We start from the raw sequence: 27,214 nt of genomic DNA on the forward strand, positions 1-27,214 counted from the left end.
AGGTGGGTAGCCCTGTTCTGGGTCACAGCAAACCCATCTCACACCTTCTGGTCCACTTAGACATACGTCGGGCACCTGCTGTGTGCAAAACCCCAGACCCGGTAGCAGGTGAGTTAAAGTAAATTAGAGGTGATGAGACTTGTCCTTCGTGACTTGGAAAGCAGAATAGACACCCCAAGGGGCAGAGGGGGCCAATAAACAATTACTGGCGCAGCCAGTCTGGTCCTCAGGCTCTGTCACCTCGTGATGTTGGTTTTTCCCCTTTATGTATATGATCTATTCCTCCCAATTAGACTATAATTGTCCAAGTGGCAAGAAACACCTCTCACTCAGCAAACATTTATGCTAGTATGTGTGCTAGTCATAGGAAAGGCTCACAATCTCGTGGGACAGAGAACAGTGATTTTAACACGGGGAGTGGGGACCAGGGAAGGTGCCACAAAGAAAGTTAAGCTTCATCTTGCAAGAATAGCAGACTCCCTATACCTTTTTCCATATCCTGGGGTCCAATGCAGCCAGGGATGCCAACAACAGGACCACCTGGACATGTAAGGTCAAAGGGCGCTGCACCTCCTGATGCTGGGCCCTGAGAACCTCCTGGAGGGAGGGCTTTGGAGCTGGGTCTGGAAGGAGGAGCCAGCACCGGCTCCCTGGAGAAGGGAGGGTGTCCAGGTTGGGATCATGGCCAGCAGCAAAGACAATTAAGTGAAGCCAGCAGGGCTCGGGGGGCAGAGGCTGGCAATAAAGGCCAGGTGAGGGAAAGCCAGTTAAGCTCGAGTAGAGCAAAAGGCAAAACGAAATAAAGGTATTGCGAAGCGGCTGGGAGAGAGAGGGAAAAGGCTGGCGGGTGGAGTGTTGGAATCTAACACAACTGGAGTGTTCCTGGACTCCAGTAGTAATAGACCCTCAAAAATGTGAGCATGGAGGAGCGCCCCATCTTCAATCTCAGCCTTGCCACCACTCTAGAAAGCAGGGACCCTGTGTTCTCCCCAAAGGACCTCTCGCTGGCATCGCCCTTCTCCCTCAACCCCAAGTCTGGGTCCTTCCAGGTCCTGCAAGGGGATCTGGAGGAGCAGGAGCCACCTGGGTTGGGGTGGGGCCTGGCCCGGGCCTGGCGTGGCTTGCAGGGTCTGGCAGCTGTGACCCACATCTGGGGTTTCAGGAATTCTGACCTGAACACGCACTCCCACACTCACCTTCATCACCAGGTGAACAGGCACAGAGGGGAAAGGAGGGACACACCCACCCACGCCCTCCTCCACAAATTAAAGAATCCGCAGGGCCGTCGGAGGGGAGGCCGGATGTCCTGGGATGGTAAGAGAGGTGGCTGGAGACGCGCTTTCCCTTCGGTCCTCCTGGGGAAGCCTTTCCTCGGCTTCCTTCACTCCAATAATGTGAATGAACCCTGCGAGAGGAAGAGAGAGCGCGCGCGGGCGCGGGGAGGGGAGGGGAGGCGAGGGGAAGAAAATCTGGGCTGGGGAGAGAGGGGAGCGCAGAGGAGCGCACAGCCGGGCGGGGGCCGAGGAGCGAGGGGCGGCGCCGAGAGGAACCGGGCGCGGGCCCGGAGCGCGGCGGCGGCGGCGGCGGCGGCGGCGGGGGAGGCGCGGAGGGCGCGGGGCGGAGGCGCTGGCCGAGGGGGGAGGGCGAGAGGAGAGGGAGGAGCCCCCGGCCGCCGCCGCCAGCCCGCCCGGCGGCCCGAGCAGCCCGCACTCGCCGCCGAGCCTCGGAGTTTGAGCCCCAGCGCTGCCGGAGCGCAGGCACGCCCGGGGCGCGGAGTCGGAGAGCGCAGCGCGGCGCCGCCCCCCGGCCCTCGGCCCCCCAACCCCGGCGCCCCCGGAGCGGCGCGCGGAGGGAGGAGGGCGGGCGGGCGCGGCGGGCCGGGCCGGCGGGCGGCGGACTATGAGGCGCCCACCATGGTGCGATGCGACCGCGGGCTGCAGATGCTGCTGACCACGGCCGGAGCCTTCGCCGCCTTCTCGCTCATGGCCATCGCCATCGGCACCGACTACTGGCTCTACTCCAGCGCGCACATCTGCAACGGCACCAACCTGACCATGGACGACGGGCCCCCGCCCCGCCGCGCCCGCGGCGACCTCACCCACTCTGGGCTGTGGCGGGTGTGCTGCATCGAAGGTACGGCCGGCCCCGACCCTTCGCCGCCACACACATACACACACATGCGCGCGCGCGCACACACACACACACACGCGCACACACTGCCCGGGGCGCGGGCCGGGGAGGGGGTGGGCGCGGCGCTGGCTCCACGCGAGACACAAAGGAGCCGGAGCGGGCGGGCGGGTCCCCTCGCGGCCAGCTGTGCATCAGCTCGGGTCCCTCTCGGTTGGGGACCTCCCCAGCACACCGATCCCACAAACTCTCCACGCGCACACCCCCTTGCCCACAGACACAATGAAACACACCGAAACTCACGCGCGCGCGCGTAGCCCGGGACCCGAGCGATCCCCAGGGGCCGCGCCGGCACCCCCGGGGGAGGTGGAGGCTGGCGAGGGGGCGGGAGGAGGCTGGGGTTGGGGGGAGCGGTTGGGGGGGAGGGGTTGCTTGGCAACCGGTGTCTGTGCCATTGCCATGGGAACTGGCCATCCTGGGGCGGGGCCGGCCGGGGGCGGGGCGCGTGGGGGCCGCTGGGCTCTCTTTACAGGCTCGGGCCGAGGGCTGGGGGCAGAAGTAGGGGCGGGGGCGCTGTCGGGGTCGGGGTAGGGGCTGGGTTCCGAGCAGATCTAGGGTAGCTGGGTAGCCCCAGCCCGACGCCCGCCTCGTCTCCCACAGAGCCACCAGCCCGCTCCTCGCTGCGCGTTGGAGTGGTGAGGGGAGCGACACTGAGTCTCCCCCAATGGAGACAGCGACCTCGGTCGCGGCCCCTCAGCAGGGAGGCTGCGGAGACCTCAGTAGGAAACTAGGGTGTGCAGGGCCGATCTGCGGACCGGGAACAGACTGGGAGGGGCGTGGTCGTCTGGTCCGAGCTGGGCGCTGCGACCCCCAGATGCAACTGGAGGCTGAGTAGTAGGTGTCATGAGGTTGGAATGCCTCTAGGAGCCAGGATTTCGGCCCTGAGACCCTGGGGACAGCTCCCTACTGGGGAGGGGCCTGGATGCCTCCAACGCCAAAATGCGCTCGGCTTCCGCGCCTTCTGGGCGCCCTTCCTCTGCCCGGCTGCGGAACTTGAACTAACAGGTGGCTGGGGAGGGGCCGCCTGGTCCCGGCCAGGTTGGGCACAGGTTTGCTGCTTAAGCGCGGCGCTCAGATCTGAGACTGGGTGGAGAGAGTTGGTGGAGGCTTTCCTTTGATTTTTCAAAAACCCTTGGACAGAATTCCCTCTTTCTTTTTCCGTAACCTTTCCCCGAGTTAACTCCGCCCCTCAGTTCGGGAAGTTCTCCCACACACCTAGCCTTCCTTACTGCAGTTCAGCCCCTGCACAGAGTTCAGCTGCGGTTGTTTCTTGGTGGAGGTTGGCAAGGAGCCCTTTTCTGGCCGCGTTTGAAGTCATCTGAAAAGAGGCTTTGTGAAGCTGGATCTGCTTAGTGAAGTCAACTTGGCCCCCTTTCCCCTCCAGACCGTGCTTGTTCTCATCTCATCGGGGATCCTGCCCACCTCTGTCTCCCACCCCCACTCCCGAAAGAGGCTGCTTTGCCCTTTGCAATTTGGAGCCTAATACCAGGGCTGAGTGGCGTCTGCAGGTAACAGAAGTGTTCAATCAGTAGTTCGAGAAGCACAGCCACACAAAAGAGCCAGTGGGCTCACGATCACACCCTCCTCTTTTCTTTTGAAAAACATCATTTTTAGTGTGCAATTGCTCAGATCACGAACACCTACTCCTCTCCTCTGGAGAATGTACCCACGTCACTACCTGCTACAGCACCTGAGTTGGATACAGAGCAGAGGCTGCAGTGCCCCATATTCCACCTCACAAGCAAGTTCCATCGGGTGCCATCTACCTGGCACAGTAAGTCATAAGTCATGCCACTGGCACGACCCGAAGGTATGCGTGGACCCAGGGCCTTCCAGTTTCCCAGTGGAAATTCTGAAACTAAGTCCTCCATGCCAGCAAGCCTGGCTTCCTTTATTAATTCCTCATCCTAATTAGGATTAATGCTGCACTTAGCATCTTGCCAGCTGCCTCGAGCCGTTTGCACTTCGGTGTTCGTCAAGAGAGCCCCAAGTTGATCTGGGCAGCTGGCTTCACTAGCAGAGGGAGCCATCTGGGGGACCTCACCGAAAGAACTGGGCTGCCTGTGTTATTCCCCAATGCTCAGCAGTTCTGAGGGCCAGAACATGTTTGTGGGATCCAGGGTTGGGAGAGTGGGTTCAAGATTCCTTGACTAGAATCATTGTGACAGTCCCTCAACCTGGGTGGGAACTGCCAGCCTATCTCATAAAAAGCACATCCCTAGACCAACAGCTCTCAACCACCTGACACCTCACCTCCTACGATGCCTCCACCTGCCAGCAAGTAGCCAGAGCTGAGGCCTGGACAGCACCTTAACCCTAGGCCACTTTCTGGGGACATGGAGGGAGGGTTACCTCCATGTTGGCTTTCATGTTTAAAATGCATTGTTTCCGCCTGTTCTCTAGAAAAGTATCCCAAAGCATTACCTCTAAAGCAAAATGAACAGAAGAAAGTGAAAAAATCAAACCTCTGGGCTGAAACTAAAGAAATACTGCAGCAGGCAGCTGATAAGACTCTGAGCGTAAAGGCAGAACTCTGAAGGGTTTGCTGGCAACTGGCAAACAACAGATTCAGTTTCATGTTCGTGTCTTATAAATGATGTTGCTGGGCCGGAAAGCCCAGCCCTTTGTGTACTTAAGGCATCCATGCATTCTGGCAAGGCTGCGTGCAAAAGTCTGCTGCTCCCAGCTTCACCAGGGCTGACCTTGTCTTAGCCTCTTTCTACCCCTCAAATCAAAGTCTCTCCCTTCTACCCGCCCCTCTGCTGGGAAGTGTCAAAATACTCAAGTGTGCAGAGCCTTGTGCACATTACCGCGTGGTCTGCCCATGACATCCCTGGGAGCGCGCTGTCTTCACCCCCATCTGCAGATGAGCAAGGGAGGTGCAGAGAGGTTCAGGGACTTGCCCAGAGGCGCCCAGGTAGGAGGCAGCCAGGCCAGATTGGAGCCTTTGTCTCACTACAAAGCTCTTCTCACCAGATCATCCTGCCTTTTCCCAAACAGCTTCTGGGTTGCCATTAAAAATAGAACCAAGTACTTGACTACCCAGTGGAGCCCAGCTCTGAGGTTGGGCTGGCGGCAGCATGAAGGCATTAGAAGTGAGGATGCACAATGGATACATAAATTGCATAACACACCTTTTCCCTTATTTTCTCTTCCCTTCCCTTCTTTTCCCTTCTCCTTTTTTCTCCTCCTCTCCTCTCTTCTCCCCTTCTCCCCTCCCCTCCTCCTTTCCCTCCTCTCCCTCTTCTCCTCCCCTCCCCTTCCCTCCTCCTCCTCTTCCTCTCCTCCCCTCCCCTTCCCTCCTCCTCCCTTCCCTTCTTCTCTCCTTTTCTCTCCTCCCTTTTCCTCTTTCTCTTTCAGTCTTTGTCTATGTCTCTCTCCCGATCTGTTTCTCAGTCTCTTTGTGTCACTGTCTCTATCTCTTTCTCTTTTTTCTCTCCTTCCACTGTGTGCTAGACTAGTTGCCAGTCAGTCATCTCCCTGCCTTCTGAGATACTCATCTCATTCTTTATATCTTTGGTGACACCCAGCCAAGTCTGAGGACATAGGAAAAGGGTAGTAAACCTTTTTTCAAGGTTTATCTAAGGCATCACCAGCCAACATTTGTTCAATCTCATGCATTTTGGAATTCAGTGGGTATAGAATGTAAGCAAACGTCACAGAGCATGTACTCATGCCAGGGGCAAAAGAGTCCATGTAGATATAGAAGGGAAGAGGAGACTGGACCCAGAGGGCAGCAGCTTGTGCCACATGCCAAGGCCCTGCCACCCACACCAACTCTAGAGAACTCACTAGAGCCACCCAGTCCCCGTGCTGCCATCAGGAAAGCTCTCCACCCAAAGAGAAGGGTATTGGTGCCTCAGCCATGCCCCTCCCCCAACCCGATGGAGGAAGCTGCCTTCAGCATTCCCACAGCTCTGCCAGGGCCTTAATATAGCAGCCTTGATGCTAGGCCTGGCCCCTGTGCCTGTTTAGTGCCAGCTCTGTGCTGGGCACTCGTGGGGGAAGTTATGGAGAAGGTTCTGGAACCTGAGAGTGAAGGAGTTCTTTGCCCTAGTCATGTTCACCTGCCTCACCTAGGCAGCATCCTGCACACCAGTGTACCCAACCTTTCTTCCCACCATGGCGCACTGAGGAAGAGGAAGCATTAGCCCTGCACCCTGCAGAGGGGAGTGAGAAGACAGCCATGGATGTCTCCCAAGGGGCCCCAGCTGCCCCGAGTCCCCCCCAGGTGCCCACAGGTGGGAGGCTCACTCTTTCCAAAGAGTTTCCTGAAACTCCTTCCTGGTGGGTCAGCTGCATGGCTCTGTCTTAAACCACACTCCCTACATAGGACCGTTCAGAGAGGTTTCATCAAATAATAGCCTTTCTCCACCCACTCCAGGCCTGGCGCTGGGCTTGAAACTTTTCTTATCTGTGTTTGCTTTCATTTTCTCTTGAAATAACCCAGAGGCAGCCTGTCCAGTCAGGCCCGGGTGAATGACAGTGTCAGAGCAGGTACTCCTTCCCTGATGCGCCAAGTGCCACCAGCTAGAATCCTCATCCTGGACCCCCTTTGCCCTTGGGTGCTAATCATCACAGCCATCACTACGGAAGACCTTCATGCAGGACTCACATTCGTGCATGTAATTTCCAGCAACACCTCAAGGTAAATATTAATTATCTGCCTTTTATAGTTGTAGAAAATGAGGCTTAAGACGTCGTGCCCAGCTCCTGAGTATTGCATCTCACTCCCCAGATCATGGCCAAGGTAGAACATAGGAGCTCTTCTGTCCGCTAGTCAGGGGAAATCCTTTATTGGAACCATGCAGATTTGGGAAGGGGCAGGTAAGGGGGTTGTTGGAGTCGGCTTGGGCTGACATCATAAAATATGATAGACTGGATGGTTTGGACCACAGATGTGAACTTCTCACAGTTCTGGAGGCTGGGAAGTCTCCAGAATTGTGGAGAAGATTAAGGTGTCACTGGACTTAGTTCCTGGTGAGGTCCTTTTTCCTGGCTTGCAGATGGCCGGCTTCTTCATGCAAGTTCCACAGGGCATAACTCAGGAGCACCAAGGGTTATGGGTTTAGCATCCGCTGCCCCTCGCACCAGGGCAGGGTTTCTTAACCTCAGCACTGCTGACATTGGGGCCAGATCATTCTATTAAAATGCTCTATTAAAATGGAGAGAGAGGGTACCAGCTGTTTGGTCCTTTCTTACGAGGGCATTGATCTGATCCTGACCCTCACAACCTCATCTAAACCTCATCACTTCCCAGAGGCCCTGTCTCCAAATACCATTGTTCACACAGAGGATTAGGTCTTCATCATATGAATTTTGGGGGCACACAGACATGTATCCATCACAAACATGTGCTCGCCCTGTCTCTGCTTCACAGCTGGTGCTTACTCTCCAATCATTCAGGAAGAGGACCTTCAAAATGTCTCAGTAGGAAAATCAGCAGATCTTTAAAATAAATCCCCTGTGTCAGTCTCCACCAGCAGCCCAGACTCTGGGGATTTCCAGGACATAGTGACAGAAGTGCCGAGTAGGAAGGGGCCTCGGGTCACCAGACCCTGAGCGTCGGAGGCGAGGAAGCTACAGCCAAACTGGAGCAGCAATGTGCGGGGAAGGGGGCCTGGTGGGCCTCTGTCTCCTCATCTGAAAATGGGGCCTGGTTGTTCTGGAACACTCCTCCCACCTCTCATTCTCTGTCACACAAACCCCAGAGAGCCTCTGCCCGTAGCTTCCACTTTGAAGGTGGGTTGGTGTGGCCTCATGGAGAGTCCTTGCCGGAGGAGTTTCCAGCCAGAAGAGCCTTGGAGGCTACTTAGTTCAGTGACTCTTGACCCTTTTGCTGCTGAGACACACACACAGGCTACAAGTCACCCACCTGCTGGGTGTGCGGCTGTCCCCTCATTCATTCTTTCAGCACAGGCTCACTGAACTCCTGGTCTGTATCAGACATGCAGGGCTCAGGGTCACAGCCACAGACAGGACGGACAGGTCCCTGCTGTCCTGGAATTGATATTCCTACGTGTGAGGCCGTTGGCACTTCTAGGTACTGATTTATGTTATGGTGAAAACAGAGCAGGGGGCGTGTGAGGAGCGGCTGGCGGGGGCTGCTGTTGGCTGGTCAAGGAGACAGGAAGCTGTCACATTTAAGCCAAAACCTGAACCACAAAAAGGACCTGGAGGGAGAACCTTCTAGGAAGAAGAAAGGGCAAGGCGAGGCCCCGAGCAGGAGGGAACCTGGTGTGGACAGAGGAGAGGGAGCAAGGAAGAGGTCAGGGGTTGGGTTGGGGGAGGCTTGGAGGTCAGGGTCAGAAGCCTGCTTTATTTCATATGAGATCAGTGTTATTGCAGAACTTGGGGCAAGGAAGTGCAGTGATCTGGTTTATGTTTTTAGCAGACTTCTGACTGCATTTGGAGATGGAGATACCAGCAGGCAGGGGAGGCTACCGGGAGACCCATCTGGACATTGTGGCGGACTGAAGACCTGGGGCTACATGGTAGCAGCAGAGATGGGAGAAGTGGAGGGATGGCCCAGAGAAAGGGATGAGGAATGAAGGGTGAGCTCCCAGATTTGGGGCCACAGCAGCCGGCCAGGAGGCAGCACCATGGCCAAGTAGGGAAAGATGGAAGAAGGAGCAGTTGTGGGAAAGAAAGCCCTTCCACAGAGCGTAACTCAGGAGCACCGAGGGTTGTGGGTTCAGCATCAGCTGCCCCTCGGAGCAGGGCAGGGTGTCTCACCTGTAGCACTGCTGACACTGGGGCGGGATCATTCTCTATCACAGGAGCTGTCCTATGTGCTGTAGGTGTTTAGCGGCATCCCTGGCCTCCCCGCACTGGAACCAGTAGTGCCGCTCCTTCTCCAGCTGTGACAACCAAAAATGGGCTCAGACTTTGCATATGTCCCTGGAGGACAAAATTGCCCCCGTGGAGAACCTCTTGAGTCTAGGGGAAGCATCGTTTAGGGTTGCAGGGACAGAGGGCAGAGGGAGCAGGCATGATTCCTGGTAGCTGGAATTCCAGTCACTTCACTTCACTTGAGAAAGCACGTGGGGCTGGGCGCGGTGACTCATGCCTGTAATCCCAGCACTTTGAGAGCCCAACGTGGGCGGATCACCTGAGGTCAGGAGATGGAGACCAGCCTGGCTAACATGGTGAAACCCCATCTCTACTAAAAATACAAAAATTAGCCGGGCATGGTGGTGCATGCCTGTAATTCTAGCTACTCGGGAGGCTGAGGCAGGAGAATCGCTTGAACGTGGGAGGCAGAGGTTGCAGTGAGCTGAGATCCCACCACTGCTCTCCAGCCTGTGTGACAGAGCGAGACTCTGTCTCAAAAAAAAAAAAAAAAAAAAAAAAAAAAAAAAAGAGGCCAGGCACAGTGGCTCACGCCTATAATCCCAGTACTTTGGTTGGGAGGCCAAGGCTAGTGGATCACCTGAGGTCAGGAGTTCAAGACCACCCTGACCAATATGGTGAAACCCCAACTTCACTAAAAATATAAAAGTTAGCCAGCATGGTGGCATGCACCTGTAGTCCCAGCTAGTCCTGAGACAGGAGAATTGCTTGAACCTGGGAGGCGGAGGTTACACTGAGCTGAGAGCTCACCACTACACCCCAGCCTGGGCAATAGAGCAAGACTCCGTCTAAAAAAAAAGAGAGAGAGAAAGCACATGAAACACAAGTGGGGGAAGCGATCCTATCAATGGGATGACCTGGTGTCTGCTTTAGGGACCAATCCCAGTCCTTTATTAATAGTAATGCTTACCCTGCCCACAATGCCCAGAAGGCGTCCATCCTGGGGCTGAGAACCACTAATGCTGCCCAGTTCTTACGCTGTGCAAACCAGGGAAGTTCAAGACAGGTGAGGCAGAATGACTTATGCAAGGTCGCGTGGCTCAGGAGCAGAAAGGGACTGTGGGGCCCCCTGGCTGGGGCTCTGTCCCAGCATAACCTCTCCTTGGGTGCGTACCTGGGCAAAGGCTGGGCAACACACAGCCACCATAGCATGGGGCAGCAATAGGTGCAGAACACCGATGGAAACTCCCTCCCGTGTTCTCTGTGCCTTAGGCCTCCATTGTGGTTAACCTGCACCCACACTCAGAGAAGCGGCGCTGCCCTCCATGGCAGCCTCCCTTCAACAGGGATACTGTCTCCAGCGGGTGCATGGGCTTGCTGTCCTGGGAAACAGCTTCAAAAAGGAAGCAAACTGGTTCTAAGCCCCAGGGAGGGGCCAGGGAGGACCTGCCTGGATCTGCCCCCAATGTCCCATCCCCCAATTCTTGTTCTGCATCTCCGTGATACTCCGGGAAATGCTACGAGACTCTCTTTTCTGAACTGCGAGGCAGGACATGGTACCAGATGAAGGACTTTTTTTCTAGTATTAACCTCTTCCAATGAAAAACTTTTCAAAGCTGTAACAATGACATCCCATGATTTTACTTTTTGTTTACTTCTTCCTCCTTCAACCATAAAAGAAAGAAAGGGACAAGATAGATAAAGAGATGAGGGACTGGGGTGGATAGAAAAATCAAGTAGTAAAATGAGAGATGATGGCTGCGTCCAGCTAGTGTCCACAGTACCGACTGCAGAGGCCAGCTGGGGGCCAAGGCAGGCCACAGCTTTGTCGCTGAGCTTCCTGGGGGCCAGGACAAAGAAAGGAGCATGGCCAGAGGTGTGTTCACGGGGGCATACAATAAAAGGGGAATATTTCATAATAGAAGCCCAGCTCTTCCTGATACGGAGGCCTAGAAGAAATGATGCCCTTTATTTGAGGGATATTCTATTAAAATGGACTCTGTTGAAAAGGCAGCCTGGGGTAGGGGAAAGAGGCCAGGCTTTGGGGTTGGACCTCTAGAGTTCAAAACCCCAGTTTCCAGGCAGCTGTGTAGCTTTGGGCAGGTTAGGTGACCTCTCCGAGTTCTTGTTGACGTTTGGAAAATGGGATGATGAGGCAGTGAATGGAAAGGTGCCCAGCACATACCTATGGATGCCCCTCCCTTGCGTGGAGTGCTCATTAGGACACTTCTGGGTGGAATCAGAATGGTCCCTAGTGTCTGCATTCTTTGAGGCTCCTGGGTGTGAGTCGATGAGGTGGAGACAATGACTGAGCTGCCAACTCCCAACCTGCACAGAGGACCCTTCTGGTGAAGCACCACGGCCTTTACAAAGCAGACACTTCCACCCCCACAGGCCAGGCTCTCTGCAGGCTTTTCCCGGGCTCTGTCTGGAGCTGGGCTTGAGTTAGGCCCTTTCCTCCCCGCTTAGTTCACATGGAAGCCGCTGCATCAGATGGCTTCGTGGTGCGTGGGCTTGTAAGGGCTTTGGACTTTAACTGGAACTGCTGTTGCACCTCCACGCCCTCCCTCCATCCCACCCCAATGCCATACCCTGCCTCTGAGGACTGTAGACCCAGAGCAAGCTCTCCACTGTCACCACATCCAACCCGGCCTGCCTGCTACCATGGCAAGCTCGCAGAGGCGGAGGCATTGGGAAATGCTGTTTAATTGCCTTTCCTCCTTCCACCGCCATCACCCCATTTCTGAAAGGGAATGTGGAAAGGCAGAGGGCAGCTGCTTGCCTTAAGCCCAGCTCCAGACAGAGCCTGGGAAAAACCAAATGAGTAAAAATCATCAGTCTCCCTGGCTCACCTGCCACTAGCATCTGTCACCTCCTGGACCCAGGGACAGAGAAAGGGGCTGGATCTTCATTCCAGCTCCCCCTCTCCTCCCTACCATGAGTCCACATGGCAGCAGCAGCATCAGACGGCCAACACTGAAGCCACATGGCCCCGCGTTTGAGTCCAGACTCCCACTTGTCAGCTGTGTGTCTTCAGACAAATTGCCTAACCTCTCTGAACTCCAGTTCCTTCATTGTTAAGTTAGGAGCATCATAGAATCAACCCTGGGGTTGTCGTGAAGTTATATGAAAAAAATAAACATGGAAAATGCCCCTTCTCATGCCTGGCACCCTATAGATATTCAAAATATATCATCGCTTTCATTCTATTTCCATGTTTCCTGAACCTTGGAATTTTTCCCAGAAGACATAAGTTGCCCAAATCTTGTAAGCTGCCCCAGGTCAGTCTACCAGCCTGCAGGGCCCAGGAATGGAAGAAGCTGAGCCGCCCCATTGGAGGCCACGGTGTTAATTCCTCACCTCTCAGAGGCAGGGCGGCTCTGAATGGCTCCTGTGAACTGCAAAATCAGAGACTGAGGCTCTCAGTTGGGAGCTGAAAGAGGGCCTAGCACCCAGGCTGTGCCCGGGCTGGGGATGGCAGCCACCCAAGTGTGTGTTCCCAACATCACATTTTCTGGCACAGGGACTTTGCCAAGCGCCCTACCCTGGCCCCAAGGAGGCAGAGAGGAACTGGGGAACTTCCAGTAGCCTCAGGGGTGGGAACTGAGTGCCCAGACTGATACTCAGGAGCAGAGAGAGCACTCGTGGGGGCTGTGGCCGACCCGCGCATCCCCCTGTCACTTACGGACCGACACCTGCCGAGAACCCTGCCGTACCAGGCACAAGGCTGCAGCTGTGAGCTCCCAGTGTCTCAGGGCGAGGGCCAGGGGAGAGGAGGACAAGGGACCGGAGTGAAAACCATCAGGATTGGAGTCAGGGACCTGTGGCCTGGTCCTGACTCCGCCACTCACCATCTGGACAGTCTTTGGCTTGTCACTCAACCTCCTAGAGGCTCAGTTTGCTCGGCTGTCAAACTGGCAAATAAAACCTGTCCTCCCCGCCCTCCTCCCTCTGTCTTTCCTCTTTCCTCCCGTTGTCCTCCCCTCCCTCCTCCCTGTCTTTCCTCTTTCCTCCTGTCATCCTCCCCTCCCTCCTCCCTCTGTCTTTCCTCTTTCCTCCTGTCATCCTCCCCTCCCTTCTCCCTCTCTTTCCTCTTTCCTCCTGTTGTCCTCCCCTCCCTCCTCCCTGTCTTTCCTCTTTCCTCCTGTCATCCTCCCCTCCCTCCTCCCTCTGTCTTTCCTCTTTCCTCCTGTTATCTTTCCCTCCCTCCTCCCTCCATCCTCCCCTCCCTCCAACTTCTTTCCATCCCTCCATCCTTCCCACCTCCAACCCTCTCTCTAACTTCCACCCTCCTCCCTCTAACTTCCTTCCTTCCAGCTTTTCTCTGTCCTCCCCATCCTCCCTCCCTCCTTCCTCTCTTTATTCTTTCTTCCTCCTCCCTCCCTCCCTGCATCTTCCATTCCTCCTTTCTCCTCCCTATCGTCCCTCATCCCTGCCTTCATCTTCTCACTATCCCTGAGTCCTCCCTGCCCCGCCCCACCCCCAGGGTTCTGGGAATATCCAAGCCGAGGATGTTTGTGAAAGTGCTGTGAGAAGCACAGTGGCCGTACTCCCACAGAGGCACCCCGCAGGACACAGTGACTTCAGGCTCCTTTTCTTGGAAACACTGTTGGCTGTGACCTCTTTTCCCTCTGACACCTTGGCAAGGAGGAGCCTGCTGGTGGTAACCTCACGCATCGGCTGTGCTGCCCACCAGTGTGGTCTTGCTTGGACGGCAATGCCCCCTCCGTCTCCGGCCCACTCAGTCACCAGTTCATCCATCCAGCAATGCTGCCAAGAGCCTGCTCTGTGTCTAGCAGAGACAGAAGTCCCTCTCCTGCTGCATCCCTCAGGGCTCCTCGCACCCTCCCCAGGCCTGTGGGCTCCACCTCCGGCACATGCCCACTGTCTTCCTTCCCTCCACCTCTCTCCATCTCACAGCACTCCCAGCTCTGTCATCTCTCGCCTGGATGCCCGCTGCAGAGTCCTGACTGGTCACTCTCCCTGCTCTCCACACACAGCCAGAAAGAGCTTGTAAAAATATCAACCAGATCACATCATTCCCCAGCTCGGTATGTTCCGGTGAGACCACATCCCTCTGATAAAGTCAGGCTTGTTCCTGGTACCCGAAGCCTGTGGATCCAGCCCCACCCCACCCACTTGACTTTCCCGGAGCTTCGTGTGCAGAAGGGAGTCGAAGGTGACATCTGAACTAAGTCCGTGTGATGGTCCGTAGGACAGGGGGGTGTGGGCAGGGGATCCATGAGACCTGCATTTGAATCCTGCTCTGCCCTGTGTTAGCTCTGTGACCTTGGGCAGATTCCTTAGCTTCTCTGGGCCTGTTATTTTCTCATCTGTAAAATGGGGATATAATGACAGACCCCCCTCTCCCATCTCATCAGATGATCAGCATGGTTACATGAGATTGGGCATGGAGAGCCCTGAGGGCGGCCCAGGCACCATGGGGTGGGGAGCAGAGCTGGGTGCAGAACCAGACCTCACCTCTCTCTTGTGTTTTTCTGAGAGCTACCACATGCACCTGCAGGGCCAGGGGCTGCCTTGGAGAGTGGAACTACTTAAAACTCTGTCGTCCTCAAGTGTTTGTGGGGCACCTGCTGAGTGCCTGGCTTCAGGCTGGGCGTAGTGGGCACAGAAAGCCCCCAAGGTACTTACTGTCTGGTTCTGGTGACCCTGGGGCACCAGCAGTAGGAAAGACACCACACAGGGCACGATGTGGAGAGGGCACCAGAACGCGTCCTAGACATCAGGGACTCCTCTTGGACGCTCTAAGGGGGCCTATCCCATAAGGTTGTCAGGAGAATCAGATGGGAAATACACACAGGGCTCCCCACACATCTGTCTTACCGTAGAACTGAAATAAACAGCAACTCTTTTGCTTGGCATCTTGGAGAGGAGGTAGGACATGGTGGTAAAGGGCCCAGATCCCAGAGTGAGTGGGGGTTTGAATCCAGCATCTGCCTCCTACTAGCTGGGCGGCCTTAAGCTAGTCATTGCACCTCCTTTGAACCTCAATTGCTTTCTCTGCAAAATGGGGTTGTTAGCAATACCTGCTACACACGTTTGCTGGCAGGAGTCGCGATAAAGTATCTAAGTGCTTGCTTTGGAGCTGGCATAACATGTTCAGTGCATGGTAGTTATTCTCATCTGCTAACCCAAAAAATACATGGCACGTGGGGACAGGGGAGGGGACCCAGAGTGAGGACGGGTTTCGGAGGAAACGGGGCTTTGGTTCTTAATTCCCAGGGTTCCTCCGGCCCACTTCACCCCTCCCCCACACACCAAAGCACAGGCAAGAAAAGGACACAGATCCCCAAAGACTCCCTGAGGACATTTCAGGACACTCAGGCTCCCTTCCAGGGGCCGGACAGTCCGGCCAAGGCCGTGTCACCAGCTCATCATTAGCATGCGGTGGGGGAGGGATGCCCCGTACTCGTTTCCGGCCCTCAGCTCTGAAAAGCCCGATAACAAGTGCGCATTGATGGCCCAGGTTCCCCAGGGCGAGCACGCTGTCCCTGCCTCGCATCTGAGCCTTCGCCCGAGACATTTTCTCGCTTCAGCAGTTTGGCATGTCATACAAAGGGGCTCTGATTTTTCCTGATATCCAACTCCTCTTGCATGAAAAATGGCTTTGGTTGTCTTTCTGCCTGCGGATTCCTGAGTGTGAGTCAAGGCCAGATGCCTGGTGGGCAGACAGTCCTCACTTGCTTAACCGTTTGGAGGATCTCCCGTCTTCTACCTTGGTGGCCACCTGTGGCCTGTGGCCTTGAAGTTCAGTCTCTGGGGGAGTTCCCTGCTGGCTGCAGGCCTGCCCCTCACCCTCTTTCCGACGAACCCCCTTCCCTCACCCTGGTGGTTTCTGATGTGTCTCCAGTCTCCTCCTTTGAGTTGCTGCCATTCTCGCAGTCCTGGTCACCACACCCACCCAGCCAACCCGAGGTTCCTTTTTGTATGACCATCCTCTGCAACCCAAACCCATTTTCCCCATTCCCCAGTGACTTCTTCCCTTCCTCTCTTCCCTCCTTTTTTATTTTTTATTTTTATTTTTATTTATTTATTTATTTATTTTGAGACGGAGTCTTGCTCTGTCGCCCAGGCTGGAGTGCAGTGGTGTGATCTTGGCTTACTGCAACCTCCACTTCCCAGATTGAAGCGATTCTCCTGCCTCAGCCCTCCTGAGTAGCTGGGATTACAGGCATGCGCCTCCACGCCCGACTAACTTGTTTTTGTATTTTTAGTAGAGACGGGGTTTCACCACATTGGTCAGGCTGGTCTCGAACTCCTGACCTCATGATCCACCTGCCTTGGACTCCTAAAGTGCTGGGATTACAGGTGTGAGCCTCCGCGCCCGGCCCTCTCTTCCCTCTTTCTCTCCTTTCTTTCTTCCTTTTATTTCTAATTAATTCTTCCCCTTTTCCCTTTGAGTCTGCCATCTTTGTAAACCACACAAGCCCTCTCCTGCTTCCTGTTCAAGTCAGTCTTTTGAAAGTTCTTGAAGCATTTCCTAGATAAAAATGTATTATTTTAACTCTGTGATTATTAGGAGGGTTATTAAACATGAAGAGAATTCTATTAAATAGCAAATTGAGTGAGCCAAAAACCCACAGATGTGGAACCTTTGAAGATCATCTGGTACGAAATGGATGTGACTGTGCCAATGGCTGCTTTATTAAGCTGGGAACAAATATTGGAAGGCAATTCACCAAAATGTTAAACTGATGGTCATGGGAATGAGGAGTGACTTATTTGATCTTCTATCTTTTTTTCGAATTTCTGTGATGCAGAGAGGAAAAAATATAAACCTGATATTTAGATGAAAAGCATTCCAAGCGCAGTCTCCAGACAGATGAATGGGTGTGTATGCAGATTTGACACTGCCGGTGTTTGTTCTTTTTATGCCTTTTTTTTTTTTTTTGAGATGGAGTCTCGCTTTGTAGCCCAGGCTGGAGTGCAGTGGCGCAATCTCGGCTCACTGCAACCTCCACCTCCTGGGTCCCAGTTCAAGTAATTCCCCTACCTCAGCCTCCCGAGTAGCTGGGATTACAGGCACGTGCCACCATGCCCACCTAATTTTTGTATTTTTAGTAGAGACGGGGTTTCACCATGTTGGCCAGGCTGGTCTTGAACTCCTGACCCCGTGATCTGCCCACCTCGGCCTCCCAAAATGCTGGGATTACAAGCATGAGCCACTACGCCCAGCCTGTTCTTTTTATTCTTAAATGCATCCAGGAGCACGATCCCAGGCACCACGCCCAGCGACTTCTTGCCAGCATTTTATTACAGGCCACTTCTGACTTATAACCAAATTGATTCCTGGATCAAAGCCTTTGCGAGCCAACCACAATTGAATCTTTATTTCCTGTAAGCACAATTTCCACATTGGGCTTCCATCCCTAGAAATCCATCTCCTACAATAAAAGTGCTAAAACTGACCATGAAAGTGAGAAGGAAATAAAACCCAGATCTATGCTCTTACAAACTTTTATCACATATGTAAACCTAAGTACTTAATCCGAAAGCTGTGTCGTGAGAGGCTCCTCAGGGAGAATTTTTCTGCCAGAGTCAGACGGCTCAATATTTCTTAATATGTGAATCCAATGAAGTTTCAGCAGAAGATGCTTACTTTTTTAAATTATTTCCCTAGGAAATTGCCCTGTGGCAAGCTTAAGCAGCCTTCATTGCAATTTCATTGCAAGAAATTCATTGCACCAAAAGTCTTCAAACTCTTTAAAATAAAAGATTCTTTTGTCTCAAAAATTTTCCATTGCCAATTCCCTTTGTGTAAATCTTTTTTTTTTTTTTTTTTTTTTTTTTTTTAAACTGAGTTTCACTCTATTGCCCAGGCTGGAGTGCAGTGGCACAATCTTGGCTCACTGCAACCTTTGCCTCCTGGGTTCAAGCAATTCTCCTGCCTCAGCCTCCTGAGTAGCTGGGATTACAGGCGTGCACCACCACACCCAGCTAATGTTTGCATTTTCAGTAGAGACGGGTTTCACCATGTTGGCCAGGCTGGTCTCAAACTCCTGATCTCAGGCAATCTGCCTACCTCAGCCTCCCAAAGTCCTGGGATTACAGGCGTGAGCCACTGCACCTGGCCTTCTTAGAAACATCTTTGCATTTCTTCCAGAGGTTCCTCTAAAAGAACAACAAAAAAAAGAAAAAGAAAAGAAAAAGAAAAAAATCTCTGCATGGTGAATACTGGAGGAAAGGCAGTTTCCACTGTGACTCGTACACCCCTGAAACAATCCCTCGCTCTTTGTGGCAGTGAGTCAGTTGACCCTTCAAGTGTCCATCAATGCAGAGATACAAGCTTCCCCTTGGGGCTTTGTTGCCAGGTGCTCAGAATGTTCCCTTTAGTTCTTAGCAAGAGTTTCAGTTAAGGCAGAAGCGGGAGGGAACTGGTATGGAAGGAGATACTGATCAAGTCCAGCATCCTCCAGCTGAGATTCCCAGTACTAGGACTACAAAATTTTCCCTTAGTTCTAATCAAATTTGCTACCTTCAATAGTAATGTCTGTTCCTTTCTTCTTGTTCAGTCTTTCCTGTAGCTGAAAACAAAGCAGTCATCTTCGACCCTTAATAGCCCTTCATATTCTTGGAAGCGGTTTTTTTGGATCCTTCGTTGGTCTACCCATCTCTAGAGGAAAGGGAAGGAAATTTACCTGTTTTTTTTTTTGTTTTGTTTTGAAACCTAGTTGCTTTCTTTAGATGGTAGCTTGAAACGCATAAGCCTTTGTGCAAAGCACTGGGACAGGGTGGGAAGTGCTGGGGCTGAGAGAACCACAGGAGACCCACTCTGTTTGTCACCAGTGGCCGTGAGTAGGAAGGTGCTCAGGCTAGCCCTGCAAGGTCCCCTCCGCCCTAGCTGTTTATCCACTTGACACTCTCCTGCTCGCTCTTCTGTTTAGAGTCCAAAATTATGAATAGTTTAAAAAATAACAGCAAATGCCTACTGAGCCCTCGCTATGCACCAAGCGCATTATGTATTATTTCAATAACTTTCCATATGTTATCTCAGCTTATCTTTGTAACAGCTATAATTTCACACTAGTTACTTAACTATGATTTAATCATGTTTCAGGTGTATTATTGCAGAAAGAGAGCTAACTCTTAGAAAAAAAAGTTTTTAGAGATAGGGTCTCACTCCGTCGCCCAGGCTAGAGTGCAGTGGTGGGATCATAGTGTGTCCGGAGTTGGTTCCTTCTGGTGGGTTCGTGGTCTCGCTGACTTCAAGAATGAAGCCATGGACCTGCACAGTGAGTGTTACAGCTCTTAAAGGTGGCACGGACCCAAAGAGTGAGCAGCAGCAAGATTTATTGTGAAGAGCGAAAGAACAAAGCTTCTACAGGTGGAAGGGGACCTGAGCAGGTTGCTGCTGCTGGCTGGGGTGGCCAGCTTTTATTCTTTTGTTTGTCCCCACCCATGTCCTGCTGATTGGTCCATTTTACAGAGTGCTGATTGGTGGTCCATTTTACAGTGTTGATTGGTCCATTTTACAGAGATTGATCTATTTTACAGAGTGCTGCTTGGTCCATTTTACAAACCTCTAGCTAGCCACAGAGCACTGATTAGTGCATTTTTACAGAGCACCGATTGGTGCATTTTATAAACCTCTAGCTAGCTACAGGGCGCTGATTGGTGCGTTTTACAATCCTAGCTACAGAGTGCTGATTGGTGCATTTTATAATCCTTTTGTAAGACAGAAAAGCCCTCCAAGTCCCCACTCGACCCAGGAAGTCCAGCTGGCTTCCCCTCTCAATAGCTCACTGTGGCTTTGAATTCCAGGGCTCAAGCTTGTTCTGTTGCCCAGGCTGGCTTCAAACTCCTGGGCTCAAGCGATCCTCCTGCCTCAGCCTCCCAAGTAGCTGGATTTACAGGCATAAGCCACCATGCCTGGCAATGAGAGCCAACTCTACTGTGGTTCCTACTATGTGCCAGGGATTGCCCTGTGCCCTTTATATAGATTAACTTGCTTAATCCTCCGCCAGCCTGTGAGGCAGGTGCTAACACTACTTCCATGGTGTAGATGCAGAAACTGAGGCACAGGGAAGTTAAGTAACTGCCCAAGGCCCCAGAGCCAACAAGTGGTGAAGTCAGAATTGAACCCTAGGTTGTCTGGCTTCAGATTCCATTCTCTTCATTCGGCTATACCTCCTCCCAGTTGGTAACAGCAATAGCTATGACACGAAAATCTCTGCAGGCACTTTGCAGAGTTCACTTCCTCCTCACCATGCAGCATGGACAGCACTCCCCTTGTGGGAGACTCACCAGCCTGTGACAGCCCCCAGCACCTGCACCCAGGTCTCGAGCCCCAAAGCCCATGGCAAGATCTTTCTCAGCTCCATGCTAAAAACAGTCATGTGCCTGCTGCACGTTGGAGAAAAGGTGAGGCTGTGGGGTGGCTCAGTGTCCTGTGAATATCCAAAATAACCCACGGTGACCCCAAGAATCTGGGGCCACAGTGCAGGCTACCCAGGCTGGAGGAGGCGTTTGGATGGGAAGAGAGAGCAGGACCCGCCCCTCAGGTGTGTCCCCGTGGTTGCCAGACGCTGGCTGTGGGCTGGGCTGCCACATCAGGCTTCTCAGAGGAGGTGGGCACAGCGTCGTGACCAGAGCAACGCACGATGCTGGGCCCCAGGTCTGACTCATGCAGCCTAGAAAGAAAGGATTCTGCTGTCAGACTGAGGGCGGCTCTTCAGATAGGGCACTCTCCGCAAAGAAAGTGAAAATCATTCTGCTCGAGACAGCTCTTTTTAGAAGACATTAACCGTGCACTCCAAACCCTGGAACCCATGTTTTGCAGGGGCTGCCACCCACTGGCACACTTTCACACCCAGGTTCTGGTTGTTGGCATTCACACGGTGACTCCCAGCTCACACAAAGCAGATAGAAAAACAGGCTGATCATCCTGTGTGTTTCCATTCATACCCTGTTCACACGCAGGCAAAACGAATGCAAGGCAGTGGAGCCCAGCACAGTGGCTCCCGTTGTGGGCTATTGTCTGGGAGGGTGCGAGGTGTGTGAACAATGTTCTATATCTTGATCAGGGTGCTGGTTATATGGGTATGGACACATGTTCATTGAGCTGCACTCTTAGGATTACTCTCTGTAGATTTATCTTCAGTAACAATTAAAAATAGTAGCCAGTTGCAATGGCTTGAACCTGTAATCCTAGCACTTTGGGAAGCCAAGGCGGGAGGATCACTAGAGGCCAGGAGTTCAAGACCAGGCTGGGCAACATAACGGGACCCCATTTCTTAAAAAAAAAAAAAAAATTAATTAATTAATTAATTAGCTGGACATGGTGATGCACACCTTTAGCCTTAGCTACATGGGAGGCTGAGGTGGGAGGACTGCCTGAGCCCAGGAGTTTGAAGCTTTAGTGAGCCACCACTGCACTCCAGCTTTGGGCAATAAGCAAGACCCTGTCTTAAAACAAAAGCAAAAAAACAAATATAGGTCTGGGATGACAAAGACTCCCAGGTGGCCTGCCACCAGCCGGCACTCGCCGCCATTCATCCCCAACTGCTGGCCAGTGTTTTCTTCAGTCCTAGGCAATCCAGCAAATACTCATCAGGAATGTGTGTGCCTAGCCCTGAGCTATGTTCTGGGGACTCATTCATTCATTCATTCAGCAATTATTTTTGCACCCAGCCTCTTGGGAACAGTGTTTGACCTCCCGGAGGAGAAAGATACTCCTGTATCTGCAGATTCTGAGACTCGGAGCTGTTCAGAATGACATGACCTCCCACTTCTTCCTGCCTCGCCATCTGCTTGTGCTGTCTCTCATGGGATCCTCATAACCCCACAGGAAGGTGGATTCTGTCACCCAGAAGGTTCTCTCACCCTGGGTTCTTCACCCAGAAGGCGAAGCAGCAGAGGCAGAGTTTGACTTGAGCTCGAGCCTGAGCCTGCCCCAGGGTCCCCAGGGTTTCCAGGCTGGGAGGCTGTGCTGACAACAAGCCCAGCACCTTTCTGCTCACCTCGACCTCATCCTTGGGGAAATGCCCTGCTGAGCCAAGCACACCAGCTCAAGGAGACCAGACCAAAGGGTGACAGGGGACTGACATGTTTGGGGTGAGGAGGGTCTGACCCAAGGGCAAAGAATGGCCTTGCTTCTCTGAGACTGTCCTCTCTCCCGGCCTGGGCAGCTGTGATCCAGAGATACTGCCTGGTACCCTGCCCTGGGGGGCTCCCACCACCCGCCCTCATCCTGCCTCATCTGTTTCCAACTCCCTACCTGCATTTTCTCAGTATCTATTCAAATCCAGAAAATGCTCATTGAGGATTTGAAAACGAAACCCGAGGCTGAGTCCTGAGTACCCCCAGATTCATTCATTCATTCGTTCATTCAGCAAATATTTATTGAGTATCTGCTACTGATTGAGCAGCATTCAAAGTGATAGGGAAAGTTTTCTTCACAGCAGAGAATAAAACAGACAGCAATTCAGGAAAGATTCTATTGTCCAAGAGAGACAAACAAAAAGCAAGGAAAAAAAGGAGTGTCAGAGTGAGGCTTGTGATGTTAGAGTGTCATTTGTCTTAGTGCACTCAATTTCAGGGAGGCTTGGCCTCTATCAGCCTGGGAAAGTCCCGGGGGGCTTCCCAGAGGAGGCAATATTACTCTTGTCTTGCAGAATGCGTAGGAGTTCCCCAGGCAGGGGAACGTACAGAGGCGCACGTCTTCCTTCCTGAATGCACACACGCACTCTCCTATTCATTCTTTATTCATCCAGCAGACATTTTATGGAGCACCCAGATGAAAAGTAGAATCCTGTCCTGTTCCTCAAAGAAATCAGTGTCCAGTGGGAGAAGGGAGACAGAGGGATGGCCATCTGTTACGGTTCTGCATGGAAATGTGTTAAGTGCACGTCCAAGGAGTGGCAGTGGCACAGAGTGGGAAGAGGAAGGTCCTCAGAGGTGAGGGATATAGTCAGGGAAGTTTCTAGGTGGCAAGTCATGTGAGACAGTTTAGGAAGACGAACACAAGTTTGTTTAAAAAGGAAAAAAAAAAAAAGAAGAAGAAGAAGAAGAGGGTTCCAAACAGAACGCAGGCAAAGTTCCGGAAATATCATGCCTGCTCCTGGGCATTCCATAGTTACCCAGTGCCTACCAGGGGCCCCTGGCCCTGAGCGAGCCCCTGGGATGCATGGGATAGAGGGGGTGTTCCCGAATGCCTAAGAAATCTGGTACCATCGAAACAGAAAGCCTCATATAAGAGGAGGCCCGAAGCTGGGGACAGGGAGGTAGAAGGACAGAAGCAAAAGGGCCCTTCGCTCCATCATACCTGCTTAGGAGCCTGCCTCTGGTCCTCCTGGCCCAGCCGGGCAGGTTGAAGGTCTCACCAAGGGGACATTGAGAGCTGATGTGTGTCTGGAGAGCTCTTGTGGCTTCTGCTGTGCAAGATGGAGTGGAGGGAGCAAGGCTAGAGGCAGGGGCACATGTTAGGGAAACACTGGAAAATTCCAGCCCCGGGGTATGAGTCCTGAATTAGGATAGTGGAATGGAGGAGATGGTGGATTTGAAGGAGATGGTGCCTTGGACATAGACTGGATGCAAGAACGAGAACCCATTATGGGGGAACAGGGTGATGTCACTGAGCAAGACAGGACACACAGGAGGAGCAGAAGATGTGTGAGTGAGGCTGATAAGTCCAGCTCCGGGGGAGGGCACAGATCGGTTGGAGCAGATCATACAAGTCTTGTGTCTTAACTAATGTCTTCACTATTTAACTATCCCCAATTTAAAGAGGAGGAAACAGAGGCACAGTGGGTTACAGTAACATCCTCAAGTGGCAGGGCATTTAAGTGGCAGAGTTGGGGCTGGGATTTGAAGCCGGGCAGTCAGGCTCCAGTCGCCACGTCCCTAACCTCCACACTGTACTACCTCTTGTGCCGGGAAACCCTAAGGAGACCCTCGCCTTGTAGATGTAGTGTGTGAGCCTTGAACTTCCTTGGAGTTGTGAGAGGAGCTATGCGGGCTGGCATCTGTGTCTTAGCAGGATACAGGGTCGCTCTGAACCCCAGGATCCTACAGATGTGAACGTAAGGGAAAAAACGGAGCTCCTCACTGAGGCCTCCTCAGCTCTGTTCCTGGAAAGACTATGCAGGCCAGGAGCCCTTCCCACCCCAGCCATCCCTCTATTCTGCAGTGCTGTCTGGGAGAGAACGTTGCTGCCTGCTTACTAGAAACTGCTAGCTGTCAACACCCCAGGACTAAGCCCTGAAGGACCCAAAACACAGTGATGAGATATGCTGCAACATGAATGAACTTCAAAAATGTGCTAGGTGAAAGATTCCAGACACAAAACCCACTGGATGAGTTTGCCAGGGCTGCTAGGCTTAAACAACAGAAGCTTATTGTCTCACAGTTCTGGAGGCTGGAAGTTCAAGATCAAGGTGTCAGCAAGGTTGGTTCCTTCTGAAAGCTGTAAGAGAGAATCGGTTCCTCTGAAGACCGTAAGAGAGAATTTAGCTTCCAGTGGTTGCTGGCCATCTTTGGTGCCCCTTGGCTTTGTAGAAGCATCACCTTCATCTCTGCCTTCTCTTCATACGGTGTTTTGTCTGGGTGCGTCTCTGTCCATGTTTCTCTTTTTATAAGAACACAAGTCATACTGGATTAGGGTCTACCCTAATGACATCATCCTTAACTATACTAGATCTGTAATGACTTTATTTCCAAATGAGGCCACATTCTGAGATACTGGGGGTTAGGATTTAAATGAATGGAGTTGGTGGGGGGAGGGGACACAGTCAATTCTTAACAGCCACATCTTGGGTGATTCTGTTTATACGAAATATCCAGTGTATTTACAGAAAAAGACAGCAGATTCGTGATTGCCAGGGGCTGAGGGGAGAGGGGAATGGGATTGACTGCTTAATGAGTACAGGGTTTCCATTTGGGGTGATGAAAATTTTCTGAAACAAGGAAACAGGCTCAGAAAGATTAGGTAACTTGCCTGAGGTCACACAGCTGCTAAGTGGTTAAGATGGGATTTGTTCCAAAGTTTATATTCTTTCTATCACAACTGGGGTCAAGTGGAGGTTTGTCCTTGGACAAATTATTTAGATTCCCAGACCCTCATTTCCTCATCTACACAACAGAGTCAACATATCACCCTTATCCTCTACCCCTGTGAGAATTCACAGAACTCACCTAGTGAGAGTCACTGGTACATTCTGAGTGCTTAATAAATGGTCATTATCATTACTCTCTCAGTCAGGGTCCGTCCAGGAAAACAGAAACCGCTCTGTGACTTTCAGACAGAGGAAATTTAATAGAGGGAGTTGATCACTTGGGTGATGGAAGAGCCAAGAAGCCAAACGGGAGAAGCATCAAGCACTGAGATGTGGGTGGCTGCAGGAAGCTCCTTCCTGAGAGAAAATGAGAGAGCGGTTTTACTGGAGGAAGTTGGGACCACAGAGGGAGGGGCTTTCCAGAAGTAACTAGATAGACCCCCAGAGGAGATGCAGCAGCTGCAGAAACCAAGGAAGAGGGGGCGAAATACCCTGACTTTCCCCCTTTTGATGGCCCTTTTTTCTATCAGAGTCTCCTATTGACTAAACCTACCCAGAAGCCAAGGGCAAGGGAGCCTGGGAAGCATGGTTCCTGGGATAAAGCAGGGATCTCAGTGGTGCGTTTAGCTGGTGAGCAGAGCTTACTGTTGGTCTCTGTGTGCCAGTTCATGCACGATGTTGGCATGCCCGAGACTGGACATGGTCCCAGTGTGTGCATACTGTAGGTATGCACCCAGGAAAGAGGCAGAGTGGGAGCCCTTGAGAGTGTGCATATTATGGCTATACATCCTTTGTGTTTGTGTGTGTGTGTATACACACATGCAACTGCACACAGTGTGGTCACAGAGCCACCACCCTGATAGCACCCAGTCTGGCTATGTGAATCCCCATGTACTGCACCTGGGAGCATGTGAGGCCATCACACAGCGTCTGCAGCTCCATCTGCCTGCAGCTCATCCTGTCCTGTTGCCACGGCGGGAAGACCCAGGCTGGAGCACACAGCATCAAGGCTCAGCGCTCTCTACTCCAGGGTGTCCTGTGACTTGGCCAGTCCGATCATCAGAGCTATTGTGTGCATGTATCTCATCTCCAAACAGCCGCCGGCAAGCAGGAGAGGAAAAGGCCCTCGAATCTGTGGCACCAGCTTTTCTTTGAAGTGAGGAAGCAGAGTTTCTGTTTTTCTTGGAAATCCAGCTCCATCGTGAGAGATGTTGCTGCATCTGCCTCTTGGTGCCGCGTGTCTGCCTGGCCTCCTGCAGGGCTTCCCTGCCCATCCCCATCACTTGGCCCTGCACCTCGCCTCACCTCGGTAATGCATCCAGCCCTTGCATCTGTCACTGGTCGGATAGCACCGAGCAGCTCATGGTATCCACTGCTCTCCAGTGGCTCTGAGGAGATATGGGTTGTCAGAGGGGTCTCTTTGCCTCTCTTAGACCAGAATCTTACTGAAATTTCCTGGTGAGGTCTTCCCATTTCTAGTTCTATCATATGTAAGGCATTGAAAAGGCAAGGGAGGCGGGGCGCAGTGGCTCATGCCTGGGATGTCAGCACTTTGAGAAGCCAAGGTGGGTGGATAACTTGAGGCCAGGAATTCAAGACCAGCCTGACCAACATGGTGAAACCCCGTCTCCACTAAAAATACAAAAAGAATTAGCTAGTTGTGGTGGTAGGTGACTGTGATCCCAGCTACTCAGGAGGCTGAGGCAGGAGAATCACTTGAATCCAGGAGGTGGAGGTTGCAGTGAGCCAAGATCGTGCCTCTGTACTCCATCCTGGGCAACAGAGCAAGACTGCCTCAAAAAAAAAAAAAAAAAAAAGGCAAGAGAGTTAAATGAGAAGAGAAACAGAAGCTGCTAAGAGCTTTTTATTCCCAACATCTTTAGCATCAGGGAGAATTATGGATGGAACTGTGTCCTCTAAAATGATATGTCAAAGCCCTAATGCCTGGGACCTGGGAATGCGACCTTATTTGGAAATAGAGTCTTTTTGGATGTCATCAAGTTAAGATGAGGTCACACTCCATTAGAATAAGCCCTCGTTTAATAGACTGGGTCCTCATTAAAAAAAAAAAAAAAGGGAGAAAAGACAGACATAGGCGGAGAAGGACTCAGAAGATAGAGGCAGAGATTGCAGTGATACAGCTACAAGCCCGAGCATTTGCTCAGGGTTGCCCGCAAACACCAGGAGCTAAGAGAACAGCATGGAGCAGATCCTTCCCTAGA

The 27,214-nt window shown here is 52.6% G+C and overlaps 1 protein-coding gene across 2 annotated transcripts in view; it reads left to right on the forward strand.

Moving 5' to 3' along the window:
* The first annotated feature begins 1,706 nt into the window (after positions 1–1,706).
* Positions 1,707–27,214, forward strand: part of CACNG4 (calcium voltage-gated channel auxiliary subunit gamma 4) — a 69,203-nt gene continuing 43,695 nt past the window's right edge. The window contains exons 1-3 of one of the 2 annotated variants that reach the window (XM_028836693.2): positions 1,707–2,133; positions 3,572–3,695; positions 3,802–3,961. In XM_028836693.2, the coding sequence (XP_028692526.1) occupies positions 1,922–2,133; positions 3,572–3,695; positions 3,802–3,961 (496 nt within the window). In that variant the 5' untranslated portion in view covers positions 1,707–1,921. The remainder of the gene's footprint in view (positions 2,134–3,571; positions 3,696–3,801; positions 3,962–27,214) is intronic. The other variant, XM_015120160.3, reaches the window with a different exon arrangement.

Source organism: Macaca mulatta, chromosome 16 (assembly GCF_049350105.2).
Source record: "Macaca mulatta isolate MMU2019108-1 chromosome 16, T2T-MMU8v2.0, whole genome shotgun sequence".
In the NCBI taxonomy this organism is placed as follows: domain Eukaryota; kingdom Metazoa; phylum Chordata; class Mammalia; order Primates; family Cercopithecidae; genus Macaca; species Macaca mulatta.